Source organism: Phyllobates terribilis, unplaced genomic scaffold (assembly GCF_046119375.1).
Source record: "Phyllobates terribilis strain yellow unplaced genomic scaffold, ASM4611937v1 Scaffold_4__5_contigs__length_816908805, whole genome shotgun sequence".
NCBI lineage: Eukaryota > Metazoa > Chordata > Amphibia > Anura > Dendrobatidae > Phyllobates > Phyllobates terribilis.
Window position 1 is genome coordinate 629,815,168 of NW_027362764.1, and position 17,314 is coordinate 629,832,481.

Consider the following 17,314-nt stretch of genomic DNA (forward strand, 5'->3'; position numbering starts at 1 on the left):
TAAAGCACAGAGGTCCAAAATGAAAAACTTGGGACAAATTCACGAGCCAACCAGTATAATGGGCCCTCCATAATCCTCCATACAGTATAATGGGCCCTCCATAATCCTCCATACAGTATAATGCCCCCCCCCATAGTCCTCCATACAGTATAATGGGCCCCCACCATAGTCCTCCATACAGTATAATGGGCCCCCCATAGTCCTCCATACAGTATAATGGGCCCCCCATAGTCCTCCATGCAGTATAATGGGCCCCCCATAGCCCTCCATGCAGTATAATGGGCCCCCCATAGCCCTCCATGCAGTATAATGGGCCCCCCATAGCCCTCCATGCAGTATAATGGGCCCCCCATAGTCCTCCATGCAGTATAATGGGGCCCTCCATACAGTATAATGGGGCCCCCCGTAGCCCTCCATACAGTATAATGGGGCCCCCCCGTAGCCCTCCATACAGTATAAAGGGGCCCCCCGTAGCCCTCCATACAGTATAAAGGGGCCCCCCATAGCCCTCCATACAGAATAGTGGGGCTCACATAGGGGTGGTGGTTCTGGTGTCGTGGGCCAAATATAACCACCCTGTGGGCCAGATTTGACCCATGGGCCAGAGTTTAATATGTATGTTTTAAAGGGACTCTGTCAGCACAGAATGACTGTTCAAACTAATCCCCGCTGCTAGATGCTTCATGGTGGGACCAATCATTTATATACCCCTTCCCACTGGCTTTTTCCCCTCAGTCTCCACCCTCCCCTCAATTGATTGACAACTCAGGCTTTATAGAGCAGACAAGGGTGGAAACCAAGCAGGTAGGAAAGTGTGTATAAATGTTTGGTCTCGCCATGAAGCACCTCGCACATTCGGTGTTGACAACATGGTTGCATCGTTCCTCCTGGAAAGGTAAGACTAGATTAGCAATGGGTGTTACCATTCACCCTTTCAGTATCGCATGTTTTTGCGCAATATGACCCTGTCCAATAAGCGCTAAAAGTGTTCGATTGTAGAAGGAAAATTGCAAAGTGGAATAGTGACACCCAGTTGTCATATCATGCATACCTTTCTAGGAGGATTAACAAAAGAAATGTACACTGGTGTAGCATTGTGCCCCTTCTCTGTACTCCACAGTGGGCACTTGAAGTGGGTTGCAGTGCTGTTCACATGCACAGGTAGCTGGCGGCACTTCATGGTGCAAGGGAAAAACCGGGCAATGCAGTGTTACACTAGGGCTGCAGCTCCTTGATTCTCAGGATCATTGGGCGTATCAATACTTGGACCACCATGGTCATGTTGGCTAGTGTTGAAAAAAAAGTTGTCCGAACCCTGATCCAGGAGCTATGTCAGCAGTCATTGGCCTCTGGTCCGTAGTACTTCGAACATCCTATTGCCTGTGACATCCCAGGACCCTCTTCCAATTACAACCCCTGGCAAAAATTATGGAATCACCGGGCTCGGAGGATGTTCATTCAGTTATTTAATGTTGTTGAAAAAAAGCAGATCACAGACATGGCACAAAACTAAAGTCATTTCAAATGGTAACTTTAGGGCTTTAAGAAACACTAAAAGAAATCAAGATAAAAAATGTGGTACTCAGTAAGGGTAATTTTTCAGACCAAGCAGAAGGAAAAAATTATGGAATTACTAATTTCTGAGGAAAAAATTATGGAATCATGAAAAACAAACACACAAAAGAACACTCCAATACATCACTAGTATTTTGTTTCACCACCTCTGGCTTTAATAACAGCTTGCAGTCTCTGAGGCATGGACTTAATGAGTGACAAACAGTACTCTTCATCAATCTGGCTCCAACTTTCTCTGATTGCTGTTGCCAGATCAGCTTTGCAGGTTGGAGCCTTGTCATGGACCATTTTCTTCAACTTCCACCAAAGATTTTCAATTGCATTGAGATCCGGACTATTTGCAGGCCATGACATTGACCTTATGTGTCTTCTTTCAAGGAATATTTTCAGTTTTTGCTCTATGGCAGGATGCATTATCATCTTGAAAAATGTCATCATCCCCAAACATCCTTTCAATTGATGGGATAAGAAAACTGTCCAAAATATCAATGTAAACTTGGGCATTTATTGAAGATGTAATGACAGCCATCTCCCCAGTGCCTTTACCTGACATGCAGCCTCATATCATCAATGACTGTGGAAATATGCATGTTCTCTTCATGCAGTCATCTTTATAAATCTCATTGGAACGGCACCAAACAAAAGTTCCAGCATCATCACCTTGCCCAATGCAGATTCGTGATTCATCACTGAATATGACTTTCATCCAGTCATCCACAGTCCACGATTGCTTTTCCTTAGCCCATTGTAACCTTGTTTTTTTCTGTTTAGGTGTTAATGATGGCTTTTGTTTAGCTTTTCTGTATGTAAATCCCATTTTCTTTAGGCGGTTTCTTACAGTTCAGTCACAGACATTGATTCCAGGTTCCTCATTTGTTTTGTTGTGCCTTTCCTGTTTTGGAGACCTATTGCTTTAAGTTTCTGGCCTTGACGCTTTGATGTCTTCCTTGGTCTACCAGTATGTTTGCCTTTAGCAACCTACCCATGTTTGTATTTGGTACAGATTTTGGACTCAGCTGACTGTGAACAACCAACATATTTTGCAACATTGCGTGATGATTTACCTTCTTTTAAGAGTTTGATAATCTTCTCCTTTGTTTCAATTGACATCTCTCATGTTGGAGCCATGATTTATGTCAGTCCACTTGGTGCAACAGCTCTTCAAGGTGTGATCACTCCTTTTTAGATGCAGACTAACGAGCAGATCTAATTTGATGCAGGTGTTAGTTTTGGAAATGAAAATTTACAGGGTGATTCCATAATTTTTTCCCTCTGCTTGGCCTGAAAAAAATTTACCCTTACTGAGTACCACATTTTTAATCTTGATTTCTTTTAGTGTTTCTTAAAGCCCTAAAGTTACCATTTGAAATGACTTTAGTTTTGTGCCATGTCTGTGATCTGCTTTTTTTTAACAACATTAAACAACTGAATGAACATCCTCCGAGCCCGGTGATTCCATAACTTTTGCCAAGGGTTGTAGTAGCCCCCTGCAACTTCATGCATGGCCAACGCCACAACATAATAATGTCTGCCGATCCATTAGGGGAGGTGTTGAGGATCTCTATAATACATTCAGGGTTGCAGTGCTCTGGTCTGGAGGCCATGGACTACTGACGTGGCTGCTCGTCCAAGATCCTGCATGTCTTTTTGCTCATCTGTAATGTGGGTGTATTTTAGTGATATGCCAAAATTGTGAGACTGGAAAACCTCTTCAAAGGGCCATTAATGGTCCGACTTTTTTTTTTTTTTTTTTATAAAATACATGATGATTGTCAAATGTATAATTATGATTTCCCTGCATTTAACAAATTAGACATCCTTGAAATCCTGCAGTTCCATGTAGGGAATAGTAAATCTAGCACCAGCATCTATTTTTATAAACTGGCAGGAAAGTGGTTAACCCGACACCAGCACTTAAACCGCGCTCTTGCAAGCTGTAGATTTCGAGAAACGGTGTGAGCTATAAGCCCTTTTCGATTGCTCATTAGTGAATTGTAATTTCACACTTCATTTAAAATATTCTTCAACTTTCTCCTGCTGTAAAAGGTTTCACACAGTAATTAAGAGGCCCAGTTAACAAAGTCTGAGGAGTCTCCTACCCTCACGGGGAGCAATCCTGCTGAATTGTAGTATTTCAATTAGCATGTTTGAGGTTGTTGAGTCAGATTTCCATGTTTCTGTGACCCTATAGGCACAAATATGTCCTTGGTGCAGAAAGGTTTTCCCTAAGGAGCACAGTAAATAAGACTGATTTTCCTGTTTGTCAACAGATTGAAGATGATCTGTTTAATCCCGACTACGTGGAAGTCGATCGGTTACTTGACGTCTCCAATAGCACAGACGAGAAGGGAGAGGTAAGGGATGATCTTAATGGAATTTTCTTTTTATTCTCCTTATTGAAATGATCACATTATTTAATTTTTTTCTTTTAACGAGAAATGTGAAAATATAAGCCAACAGATATAGAATATTGGCAGCTTGCACTAGACTATCATTACCAATTCCTAAATAGGGAGTGTAGGGATAAAGTTCTGCAAAAATTAATGGTTCTCCAAGTTAATACTGGAAAACATTGTGAAATTATAAAAACATGGCTGCTTCGTTCTGTCCTTTATCTATGGGCTTTGTCTGGTATTGCACCTCTGCTCCCGTCAGATAGGACTGAGCTGAAATATCAGATGCTCTGAGCACTTTCTGGAAGAAGTCACTTACATTTTTTTTTATTTTTTATAAAGTACTCTTATACCTCCTAATCATGGCTATAGTCACACAGGTTGGATGCTCAGCAGATTTTCCTCCATGGATTTACATACAGAAAATCCATTGCCTAGGACGGTGCCATCATTGAGGATGAGCTGGACTAGCGCTGTAGATGTGAAATCCGTAACATGTTCATTGTTTTTGTTCAAACTATTGTACTTGTTGTTTGCTATGTATACCCCTTTTTCACATGTAAAGCGCCATGGAAATAATGGCGCTATAATAATAAGTAATCATAATAATTTAGACTTCTGATTTTGCTGTGGATTTTACCCTTTAAGTGAAATCTGTAGTAAATCCACATATTTTCCAGAATTATCCAGCTGCAGAAAAGGCCCATTTGGATGTACCTGATGGTCCCGAGTTTCACAACTTTCTAGGGCTGAAAACGGGGTTTTTGAGTTGTTCCTTAGTTTGTTCTCAGTCAGTCCGTTTGGAAATTAAGGGGAATCTGTCTGCAGGTTTTTGCTATGTTATCTGAAGAAAGCAGGAGATAGAGGCGGAGACAGATTTCCAGAATATGTAATTTATTATGCTGTGTGCTGTTTACTTACAATCAAAGTTTTATCACCAGGACATTATCCCTACCTGGACTACAGGGCATGTGAGCCCTAGTCCAACCCCGCCCTCTCCTGTGATTAGCAGCTCACTGTCAATAGATAATGTACATAGAGAGCCTGGTTGGGCAGGGGTAGCTTTCTGATCTGCTCCGGCTAAGAACTTGGAATGTGTCACAACTGCTGCACCCAGTAAGTGATACATCATTGGAATCGGGGTTTCTTTTCCTACATTATGCTGCTTTCAGATGAGGTAGCAAAAACCTGGTGACCGATTCCCTTTAAGTGTAGCCAGTCCAAAGCAATATAAGCAAATATATTCAAATAAAATTGTGTGTATATATATCTAAAATCATCATATTATAGTTCTCTAAATTTAAGTGAGGCGAAGTTCATACAAGTGTACAAAAAATCATCCGATCTTCATCCAGGGAAATAAACAGATGAAATCATCTGTCCAGCATTTGTGTCTATATATTAGCAGCAGTTTCCAATGTTAAGAATTGCAGTTTATTTATAAAAAATTGGATGCTATACGGTTGATGTCCATGTAGGGTTGTTTTTCAGACCGCACCGAAAATATAGTGTGTGAACGTAGCCTTACTGTGCATTCAAAAATAAAGCGGTCATGGTTTTGTCTTGTTTTTTTAAATATAGAGATAAAGTTGTCATGTAAATAAATGTTCACTGTCCTTTTTTTAACCCTCCGTCTCGTCTCCGGCAGCCAATCACTCACTACTTGGTGAAGTGGTGCTCCCTGGCCTACGAGGACAGTACATGGGAACTGAAGCAGGACTTGGATCCAGCAAAGATTGAAGAATTTGAGAAACTCCAGAGCAGGGAGCCAGAAACAGAACGCGTGGTAAGAATTGGCACAGCCGACCAGTGTTTTTATTTGAAAATAGCTCAGTTATGTGGTCTTTCGGAAAACCACTAATGGGATTTACTGCATTTGAAACAGGAGCGACCTCCTGCCGACGAGTGGAAGAAATCGGAGAGTTCCAGGGAGTATAAAAACAATAACAGTCTCAGGGAATACCAGTTGGAGGGAGTGAACTGGCTGCTGTTCAATTGGTACAACACGTAAGTATTTTTCCCACTCTCCTAGCAGTAGCTTTACTAAACTTTAATGGCTTTGTTTCATGGCACAGTTTAACCTTACAGATTTTATTGGCATCTTAGGACCGGAGTTTATACTCTATAAAAAAAAAAAATGTGGAAAACCATATTTTACTGCTCAGATCTTTTATAAGCTCTGGCTTTCTGTGAATGCTGGAAAATGTTTAGACGCAGCATTATGCCGATAGAGCCGCATTAACCCTTTCTTCGATCGTCTGTCTGTAGCGGGCATTTGTAAAAGGATCTTTATGGTGGTGGTAATCAGCGCAGCACAAGGCAGCTGCCCCTCCAATCTTGTTAGGAATCCCCCCAGCCTGTAAACAGGCATGTGATAGGAATGTTCTGCCGCTTCCAGAAACACTGAATCACCGCAACACTACATCATGGCTGCTTTACATATACACCAGCCCAGCTGCTGGAGGATGAGGCATACTTTCCAAGCTGGAAGGAAAGTTTACCCACTCCTTCTGTACAGTAATAAACTGGGCCATAGTATATGTGCTGTGTCTGGCTGGTTCCTGGAAATGCCTCCTTTATTTGCCTTTTTTTTTGTGTTGAGGATCATAGGAAATCTAGTTCAGCCACCGCTGTAGTCCTATTCCTTGGTATATAACCCATCTCGGGTATGTTGTGCTTCCAGTCATGATGACAGATATGGCATGTGGCTTTGCTTAGTTCACCGATTGCAGGGTAGTAGCCTGAATGAAGCTGCGGTATTACAGATATAGGGCTTCTCTTCCAGCACGATCACAACCTATGTGGGCATTGGCACAAAATGTCATCCGAATGGTTTGTGTTTACAAGCTAACACCATACATACAAGAATCAGAAAATTCCTAGCAAATCTGCATCGGCAGAATCCGTCCTACAGATTTATCATATTGGAAAGGGGCGCAATTTCCAGCATAAAGGAACAGGGTATAAATGTCAAAAATCAGCATAACCGTTCAATTTACGCTGCCTTATTTTTCTGGATTAAATTTAAATTAATCTCATCCACAAAGCTGATACTGTAACGCACAGCGGATTTTACTTCCATGTGAACATAGCCTTAAAGGGGTGTTTTCAAGTTTAAAAGTTCTCCTCTTTCCAAAGAAATCCCATACTCTTGTCATTTTGCTATCAATGCCTTGTTAACCTTTCCAAACATCTTATGTTGATACTATACATTTATTGATTGGTTTATATATCATGAGTATTCTGTGTACTATTATTGTATGGGCAGATGAGGTTGGACATTTGCTCTGTTCTTGGCATGTCTAGTTTTGCACATACAACCTATTGGCTATATTAATTGTTTAATATTCTTTGAGTATTTTTTCTCTCTATCAATAAATATGGATTCTTTGCAGGTGATCCCTTTGTATTGGCATACTTATTTTTCTTGCCATTGTTGTATTTTCTTCAGTATGCTTTAGGCTGATCTCTGTTTATGGGGTGGTGCCCTCTCTGCTTTTCGCTTTCCAGATAACTTTCTTATCTCTGGGGGTCCGTGCCCTCCACCCACTCTGAAGAGGCTCAGCTGAATGGAGCGGAGGTCGCACATGTTGTTTGCCTCTATTCATTCTTAAAGGAGCTCTGTTGGCACAGAATGACTGTCCAGCGGAGGCAGGTGGGAAGGTGCACTTGAATGTTTAGCCACACCATGATACACCAAGTGCCTGTGCTTGGTTTGAACAGTCATTCTGTGCTGACAGTCCCTTTATAAGCGCGCCAGAGATTGCGGAGGGCAGCGCTTGGCTGATTTTTTTAGTCTGTGTTGGATGGTAGCATGCTCCATTACCATATTATGTGACGGTGCTGTATAGCTACTGAGTACAATTACCCTTCGATCTTTTCTCTTTAGACGAAACTGCATCTTAGCCGATGAAATGGGCTTGGGTAAAACCATCCAATCGATCACTTTCCTGTACGAGATCTACTTAAAAGGGATCCATGGCCCGTTTTTGGTCATAGCTCCGCTCTCTACCATCCCAAATTGGGAGAGAGAATTTCGCACATGGACTGAGCTGAATGTGGTCGTGTATCATGGAAGCCAAGCAAGCAGGAAAACCATACAAGTCTATGAAATGTACTTTAAAGATGCACAGGTTGGTAGAAGAATGGAAACTGGAAACTGAACAAAGCTTTTTTTTTTTTTTTTTTTTTTTCTTTTTCAAATTTTATTTAATAAGAAAAGGCTAATAAAACTGACTTGAAGGCTGTTCAAAGTTCAGTGATGTGCCTTTTTAATAACTCTGGATCTCATGTATTCTTTTCACCTTTTGTGAAATGTAACCCATACACATTTCTACTCTTCTACAAAATGTTGAAAGGACATGGATATATAATGGTACGATTGTGTTCAGATCAACTGGCTTTGTGTGTGCAAGGGCACATATCATTGTATCAAAGCCATAAGCGAGACAACACCGCCATGAAGAGTAGATTATACCGCTTCCTAGACAACGGCTCTCGTAGGACATAGCTGTGGGGAAAAGAGCCACAATTTGTGCTCCAGAAATAAGCAGGAACATGGTCCGTGCTGGAGTAAATGAATGCCTTAGCCATTCTAAAAATATACAGAGCCGATTATTAGGAGGAGGCTTGTATTTTTAGTTCCCCCCCCCCCCCCCCCATCCCGCTTGCTGTGTTTTCTGCTTCCTAGTTGGTCCTTTTCAATGCCTTGATGTTCGTGATGTGTAACTTTCCAGCTGTTCCCAAACTACAAGAGCCACCTTGCTCGCACTCGCTGCTGGTTGCTTGGGGTTAAAAGGCAGCTGGAAAGTAGCAATTTGCTTCAAACTGACTTATCCACAACTTCTAATTTTACTGCCGACGTTCGGAACCATACTTATTTCTAACGCAGTGAATTGTCAAACACCGGCTTCAGGACGTTGTGAACACATTGATTGTTTCTGTGCTGAATAGTAAAGGAAAAAAATATATACGTATTATGACAAAACTCTGTTCACCAGCTTTACTGTGTTGTGAATGCATTGATTCTGTGCTGAACATTGGGGGGAAAATTTAAAAAAATATATAATAAATATATATATATATATATATATATATATATATATATATATATATATATATATATATATATATATATATATATATATATATATATATATATATATATATATATATATATATATATAATATATATATTATAATTATTATTTTTTCATAACCAAACCCTATTGTTCCTTCTCTCTATCTGAAACCAGGGCCGAGCAATAAAAACTTCCCACCGGTTCCACGCCATCATTACAACATTTGAAATGATTCTGACAGACTGCCCTGAGCTGAGAAACGTTCACTGGCGTTGTGTAGTCATTGACGAGGCTCACCGGTTGAAGAATAGGAACTGCAAGCTTTTGGAAGGGCTAAAGATGATGGATCTGGTGAGTACTTCCTACATGGCTTCTCCCTGGTAGGTGCTCTTCAGGTGGGTGTCTTAATATTTATGGCATCGTTTTAGTACCTTGGTCTCCATGAAACACCTTCATATTCCTTGGAATATCACTGTAGACTTTTTTTTCCTGCCTCATCAGTCTTTTACACGAGCATTTTACGACAGCGGGTGCCACGTGTGACTGCTGAATCAGCACTGCCGGGCTCTGGGGCTAAAGTTGTTACCGACATCTGTTCTTTAAGAATTAGACTGGGAGAAAATGTCTTTTCCTACCATATATTTGTGGATTTGGATTCGGCGCTGCATTGAGGGTTATGGCAGCCGTTCATAGCTTGTGGCTGCACCTCCCAGTTGGCTCTGCTCCAAGCCGGGCTGACAGGAATATGTTCTCCTCATTTATTTAGATTTCCTTGCTTTGTTGATGACCATATAACTTGCATTTGTGATTTTCTGTGTAATTCTGGATAAATTCTAATATGATGGGATTGCAGCTAATGGCTAAACCAATACTCTTTTATAATGCACCCTTTATATGTGCTTCAGAATAGTCTTAAAATCTGCATCCATTTCATTGTACTTTTGAAACTTTTTTTTTTTTTTTTTGTAATTCTCATCCATAAACTTTGGGCTGTTAGACCTGCTGATAAAGGTCTGTCGGTTCGGTGTAGTGAAGGTTTGCTGCCTTTTGTTGTCATGTAGCTGCCTGTTTGCCGCTCTCATCTTTCCCTTGCTGTGCTTTCAGGAACACAAAGTGCTGCTAACAGGGACCCCTTTACAAAACACTGTGGAGGAGCTTTTCAGCCTACTGAATTTCCTAGAACCCGAACGCTTCCCTTCAGAGAACAACTTCATGCAAGAGTTTGGCGATCTGAAAACTGAAGAGCAGGTATGACACCAGGCAGTCAGCCTTTGCATCTCCTACGGCAAGCCTTTCATATATCACAAAGTCTCCTATTAATACGGGACAATGACAGGGTATTTTACTTTCTCACGTTGCTAGGTACAAAAACTCCAAGGCATCTTGAAACCAATGATGTTAAGACGTCTTAAGGAAGATGTCGAAAAGAACTTGGCACCTAAGGAAGAAACTATTATCGAAGTTGAGCTGACAAACATCCAGAAGAAATACTACAGAGCCATTTTGGAGAAAAACTTTGCCTTCCTCTCTAAAGGAGGGGGTGGTGGACATGCAAATGTTCCCAATCTTCTAAACACTATGATGGAGCTGAGAAAATGCTGCAACCATCCCTACCTGATTAATGGTGAGCGCTGGTTAAGTCGGCGATCGGGCTGTGGTAGTCAGATTTTGGATTCTGGTGGTCGGTCTATTATTGTACAGTTGTATTTAGCATGGCGGATCCCAGTGAACTAATGTCTGGAAAGCACTGTGGCATTAATGGCACTACATAAGTGAGTAAAATAAATCAATAAAAATAAAATAAACTATGGACTGGCACTAAAATATTATGTACACAAAGGTAGGATTTTTTATCAGAAAAACATCCGTTCATCAGCTCACCAGTGTAAAAGATATATTGAAGCAGGGCGCAGTGCCCGGAGGCATCTGAAACCATGGAAGATATAGAGAAAAAATCCAGTAACTGCAAAAAATTTTTTTTCTCCTATATATAAAACATCATTTTTTTCTTTGTTTTTAGCCATTCTCAAATAAATGTGAAGATCATATAAAATAGCATGGTGGACACTGGGTCTACATGTTTCAAGCCTTACAGGCTCTTAGTCTTCACACTTAAAATGCGTAGACCCGGTGTTCACCATGCTATTTTATAATATCTTCATTTTTCATTCTTTTTAGCCATATCCAAATAAATGTGTGGATTTGCGGTTGCTGTATTTTTACACTGTCTTCCAGGATTTTTTCTCCGCATCTGGATACATGACATTAAAGCGGTTGCCTCATTATAAACCCCCTTGTCCATATGTCATGTTATAGCACCGGGCCATCATGGAGGAGAGATCCCGCTGCCCCCATTTTAGCCAGAATGGCTGGCCATTAGCAGTCACCATTTCTCATGTACTGCATAAATGGTCATTTACGTCATTGGCCAGCATTGAATACCTCCTTTATAGCCAGCATAATTTTGAGTGTAAGTAGCTCAACCTCTGAAATAGGGGTTTTCTTTGGGAAATTACCCCTTTTTTAAAGGGAATCTGTCACCATGTTTTTGTTACCCCATCTGAGAGCAGCATTCTGTAGGGGCAGAGACCCGGATTCCAGCCCAGTGTCACTTACTGAGGTGCTTGCTGTAGTTTTGATAAAATCACTGTTTCACCAACCAGAGATTATTAATAGAGGATGAGTAAACCTGCTGCCATGTAGTCCTCCATATTTATGTCAACAGATTGTGCATACTGTGCATAGGCAGAAAGCAGCCAGCCAATCTGTGGTTAGGGCGGGGTTATACTGAATTTATGAATAAGGAGGACTACCTGGCAGCAGGTTTACTTGTCCTCTTGTGGTGATCTCCTGCAAATGAAACAGTGATTTTATTAAAACAGCAGCAAGCAGCTCAATAAGTGACACACTACTGGAATCAGGGTCTCTGCCCCTACATCATCCAGCTCTCAGATTAGCTGGTAAAAACCTTGTGACAGATTCCCTTTTAAATAATAATTCTCTCCAGTTGGCCGTTATAAACACTACCCCCAAATACCTGCTTACAACCAATGACTTTTCCTTCTTGTTCCTTTGCCAATGACTTTTCCCTCTTGCTAATATCAGGTGAGTAGACGGGCTCATTAATTCTCGCTTTAGCTGACTAAGCATCACAGTAATGGCAGAGTTTGACTTTGATGCACAAAAAGGATGCAGATCTTAACATCCTAGCTTAAGGCACAAGATTACTTGTTCTTCCTAAAGCAAAATCTGCACAGACTTGTCTTCTGAACAGTGTTTTATTCATTCATATTTCATAAAATTTTTATATAGGCAAAAATGGAAGTCAGCCAACTGATCAACTATAATAAATATATATATTTACACATATTATACATATGCTTTTGGGTATGTAGGAAGGCCTGTACCGTCCATGTTGTAGTTCTTCGCTCGGCAGTAAATAAGTGTATTATATTGAGCCTGCTGTGAGGTTTCAGTAGATGAGAAAGGGCTGATGAGATTGCTCAGTTCTTGTGGAGAGAGAGGAGAATGTGGGTGGCTGTCTCTTTAAGAGCGCATCTGCATTTCCACCTAACCCCCTCATAAAACTGTTTGCAAATTATATTTAATTACAACCTGGTAACCTGCAGTGATTGATGTGCGGCGTCCTCCAGCCCCCTATTTCCTTTTCCCTCAGGCTATGACTCTCACTCACAATAACATTTTTAGACAAGGCTGTCACTCGTGGGGGCGGATTTCATCCTGGGCAGTTTGCCCCAGGCCCCTTGCTGCTGACTCAGTCAGGAGCTGCTTGTGCCGTCTGTTTGGATGTTTGCTGGCCTGGGCTTTCCTCTGGGCCCTGCTTGCTTTTTCTGCCCTTGGACTGTGAGCCTTCCCCTTTAAGCATTTATGATGTGGCTTGCCTTTATAGTAGTGTTTCTCGTTTGTCAGACCTACGGCCAACGTCACATCCTGTTTCCATACTTATCAATCAATTAGCGTGCACTCAATGCACTTGCTTTATCAGGAATTTTTGGTTATAAATCATGGCATTACTTGTGCCATGCAAGGGTTAATGGATCTGCATAATTTCTACCAATTACAATATATATCTTAAATATTACCTGTTGCAGTAAATTTTAGACATGTACCTCCGGTCTACATTGTGAACTCTCCATGGACATAATTTGTGTCTCCATTTAAAGGGAATCTGTCACCAGGTTTTTGCTACCTCATTTTGAAAGCAGCTTGATTTGGGCAAAGAGAAGTTAAAACCAAGGATGTATCACTTAGATTACTCAGTGCAGCCGTACTGACACAATCAGAGCCTTTAGATTTAGCGACACAGCAGAGCTGAGGAAGCTAACTCCACCCACACCACTGCTAACCCCGCCCCACACCAGGCTCTCAGTGTACATAGTCCATAGACAGGTGCTTATCACAGGAGGGGCGTGTCGGAATAGCATGCGCCTGCTATGACCCAGCAATTATAAGCTCCTGGTGCTTAAATAATCATTGCAAGCAAACAAAACCACAGAGCTTAATAAGAGAGGCATCACTGAAATCAGTGTATTAACCCCTACCTCATGCTGTCATAAGATTACATAGCTAAAACCTGCTGACGGATTCCTTTCAGCTGTTCCTGTATGTTGCTGTTGTCAGGAAAAATACCGAAACGGTCTTGAGATAAGACCAACAAAGGACCTAATTTTGACAATTCTAGTGTATAATTGACAAATATTAAAAAAATTGGGGACTGCCAGGTTTTCCTGATAAGGGCTGTTATGGCATTGAAGCATGAAATATTGCAAAACTCTGTGCCAGCCATGGATGGCAAACACTTCTAACTGCTTGGGGTTAACAGGAGAGAGCCCCCTATTCCAAAATCCTCCATGTGAACGCTCCTGTCGTTAATCCACAGTATTCCTAATTGGCGATTTTTTTGTTTTTTTTCTGATCACAAGTACAGATAGTCTTTCACTTCTTCCATCCTCAGCGATAGATCAGAATTTCCATTTCTGAAATTCTGCACATCCCTCGTTCCCATTTACCTTTAGTCTCGAAATCTCCACAGGTGCTGAAGAGAAAATTTTGGAAGAGTTTAAAGAAGCGCACAACGGTGACCTTCCAGATTTTCCGCTCCAGGCTATGATCCAGGCCGCTGGCAAACTAGTTCTGATTGACAAGCTGCTGCCAAAACTGAAGGCTGGTGGCCACAGGGTGCTCATCTTCTCCCAGATGGTGCGTTGCTTGGACATTCTGGAAGACTACCTCATCCAACGCAGGTGAATATGTGTGTGAGCGGAAAGCTAAAGCGTGCGGTCTGTGTGCAGACTTGTCACTGCTTGACTGACTAGGAGAAGGTTGCAATGTTGCTCTCATCATCATCATTATCATCGCTTTCATATAAGGATGTAGACTTTGCGCCATGTGGCTTTAAAATTAAAAGCAAACTCCGTTTACTGTGTGTTTGATATCGCCTACATTTATTGATTGAGATTGAATTCCCAGAGCGGGTTCAGATTCATTCTGAATGGCAAATGTGACTTGTAGCAGCAGGACTAGACTGACTGCGGCGCTGCCGATCCTGCGGCCACCAGGCAGCAGCTCTCATTTCAATTCCGTTCACAAGTTTGCAGTTGAAATACATCAACCTTTTTCAAGGAGGATGCTGTTAGCGGTTGTTTTAAGTAAATAGAATAAATTGAAGTTCTGGTCTTGATAATAACCCGTCTTTTACAGATACCCATATGAGAGAATTGATGGCAGAGTGAGAGGCAACCTGCGCCAGGCTGCTATCGACAGATTCTCCAAGCCTGATTCTGATAGGTTTGTGTTCCTGCTGTGTACAAGGGCAGGCGGTCTGGGCATTAATTTAACTGCTGCTGATACTTGCATTATCTTTGATTCTGACTGGAACCCCCAGAATGACCTTCAGGTAAGAGCTGTCGTATTTCTGCGTTGTTAGCCTTTTTTTTTTAAATTTATTTTTATTTTCTTTTATGGGCTCGCGTTTTGGGTGAAGTGTCTTAAGACTAGATAGAAATTTTTATCTTGGCTCATGTAAATTTTGAGTGTGATATGCCAAGTATGCCTGAAGTATTTTTTGGACTACAGGATTCTGCCGCATTTCCGAGTGTGAGCTCTAGTCACACAAGCGTCATGGCCTCCATCTTGAACAGAGCCACGGCATCTAAGTTTTCAGATGTTCTTGCTGAATTTCATAGGACCCCATTGTCTTTTAATAGAGGCTGTCGGAGATCCTGTATTTTTAATGGCCGCTTTTCAAAATACAGGAAAGGAAACCATCCCATGGAGGCTGTGGTCCAAAAAGTGAACAGAGTATAGAACATGACCCAAGTAGAAAGCAGGCAAAAAGACTTCAACCCATTCAAACTATTGTATGTTTTTCAGCTGGAAACGTAATTCTTAAGGCCCCCCCCCATAGATATTAGAGTAATGTCGACCACATCCAACAAAATCGGCTGACTGTCAGCAAGACCCCATATACAATAGTATAAGTCAGGGAAGCTAAGGATCTGGCTTCTCTTTTTTTGGATTGCTGATCCTTTTGTTCTTGCGGAGATAAGACTCCGCCAGTGGAGCTTGGCAGCGGCTCTCTCGTAAATACTGGAGCCTTCCTGCGTCTGGAGAAGTCGGGAGAGATGGCTGTCAGCTAAAGATTTCTTCTGCTGATCGCTCAGCTATCTGTAGTGTATGCGTGGACCACTTAGGCTATGTTCACACATCATGTTTTTTTCAGCGTTTTTTGCTGCAGTTTTTTATGCAGATTTTCAGCTGCCTCTTGCAGTACCAGCAAAGTCTATGAGAAACCAGATTTCTCTGTTCACACATGTTTTTTTTTCTTATTCAGGATTGTGTGCCTTGCATGTTTTTTTGGAAAATAGAGCATGTCATTTCTTTCAGCGTTTTTTCACCCATAGGAAGTAATGGGTGGTGGAAAAAAACGCATTAAAATTTGTATCGGCGTTTTTGATGCCAAAATAGAATGGGTTTTTTTTTTTTTCACAGAACTTTATGTACGTGCATAAAAAGAGACAGAAGGACAGTGAATATAATGCTGAAAAAAACACATAAAAAAAGCACCAAAACTGCAAGAAAAATCCTGAAAAAAATGCCCTTGAATATCAGGTTTTGCTGCAGAAAATTGATGCCAAAAAAAACATGATGTGTGAACATAGCCTTATCCTTAGAATAGATTGGAATTTTTCTGAATATTTATCTGAACCCTAAGATTGTTGACAACAAGTAATGACTCGTACTTTAAACAGTGCTATAAATTTTCTGAGATCTTGCAGATCCTGAGAATTTTTTTGTACTTCTGTTACTTTTTTTTTTTAGGCACAGGCACGATGCCACCGCATTGGGCAGAGCAAATCCGTTAAAATTTATCGGTTGATCACAAGGAATTCTTACGAGCGTGAAATGTTTGATAAGGCCAGTCTTAAACTTGGCTTAGACAAGGCCGTATTACAGTCAATGAGCGGTCGGGAGAATTCTACCAATGGGGTAAGTCTATTGCTTGCTTTTTTCCATGTATCCTGTTTGGTTATTTTGTTAATGTTTACTTGCTATTTAAGTTACCGCTTGTGTGTACAGTGGTGGCCAAAAGTATTGGCACCCCTGCAATTCTGTCAGATAATACTCAGTTTCTTCCTGAAAATGATTGCAATCACAAATTCTTTGGTCTTATTATCTTCATTTAATTTGCTTGCAAGGAAAAAAACACAAAAGAGAATGAATCAAAAATCAAATCATTGATCATTTCACACAAAACTCCAAAAATGGGCCAGACAAAAGTATTGGCACCCTCAGTCTAATACTTGGTTGCACAACCTTTAGCCAAAATAACTGCGAACAACCGCTTCCGGTAACCATCAATGAGTTTCTTACAATGCTCTGCTGGAATTGTAGACCATTCTTCTTTGGCAAACTGCTCCAGGTTCCTGATATTTGAAGGGTGCCTTCTCCAAACTGCCATTTTGAGATCTCTCCACAGGTGTTCTATGGGATTCAGGTCTGGACTCATTGCTGGCCACCTTAGAAGTCTCCAGTGCTTTCTCTCAAACCATTTTATAGTGCTTTTGGAAGTGTGTTTTGGGTCATTGTCCTGCTGGAAGACCCATGACCTCTGAGGGAGACCCAGCTTTCTCACCCTGGGCCCTACATTATGCTGCAAAATCTGTTGGTAGTCTTCAGACTTCATAATGCCATGCACACGGTCAAGCAGTCCAGTGCCAGAGGCGGCAAAGCAACCCCAAAACA

The 17,314-nt window shown here is 41.3% G+C and overlaps 1 protein-coding gene across 2 annotated transcripts in view; it reads left to right on the forward strand.

Moving 5' to 3' along the window:
- Positions 1–17,314, forward strand: part of CHD7 (chromodomain helicase DNA binding protein 7) — a 136,492-nt gene that overhangs the window by 101,205 nt on the left and 17,973 nt on the right. For both annotated transcript variants that reach the window (XM_073679339.1, XM_073679340.1), the window contains 10 exons: positions 3,846–3,929; positions 5,617–5,754; positions 5,854–5,975; positions 7,858–8,101; positions 9,224–9,400; positions 10,154–10,297; positions 10,412–10,673; positions 14,103–14,313; positions 14,771–14,966; positions 16,391–16,558. In XM_073679339.1, coding sequence (XP_073535440.1) covers positions 3,846–3,929; positions 5,617–5,754; positions 5,854–5,975; positions 7,858–8,101; positions 9,224–9,400; positions 10,154–10,297; positions 10,412–10,673; positions 14,103–14,313; positions 14,771–14,966; positions 16,391–16,558 — 1,746 coding nt within the window. The remainder of the gene's footprint in view (positions 1–3,845; positions 3,930–5,616; positions 5,755–5,853; positions 5,976–7,857; positions 8,102–9,223; positions 9,401–10,153; positions 10,298–10,411; positions 10,674–14,102; positions 14,314–14,770; positions 14,967–16,390; positions 16,559–17,314) is intronic.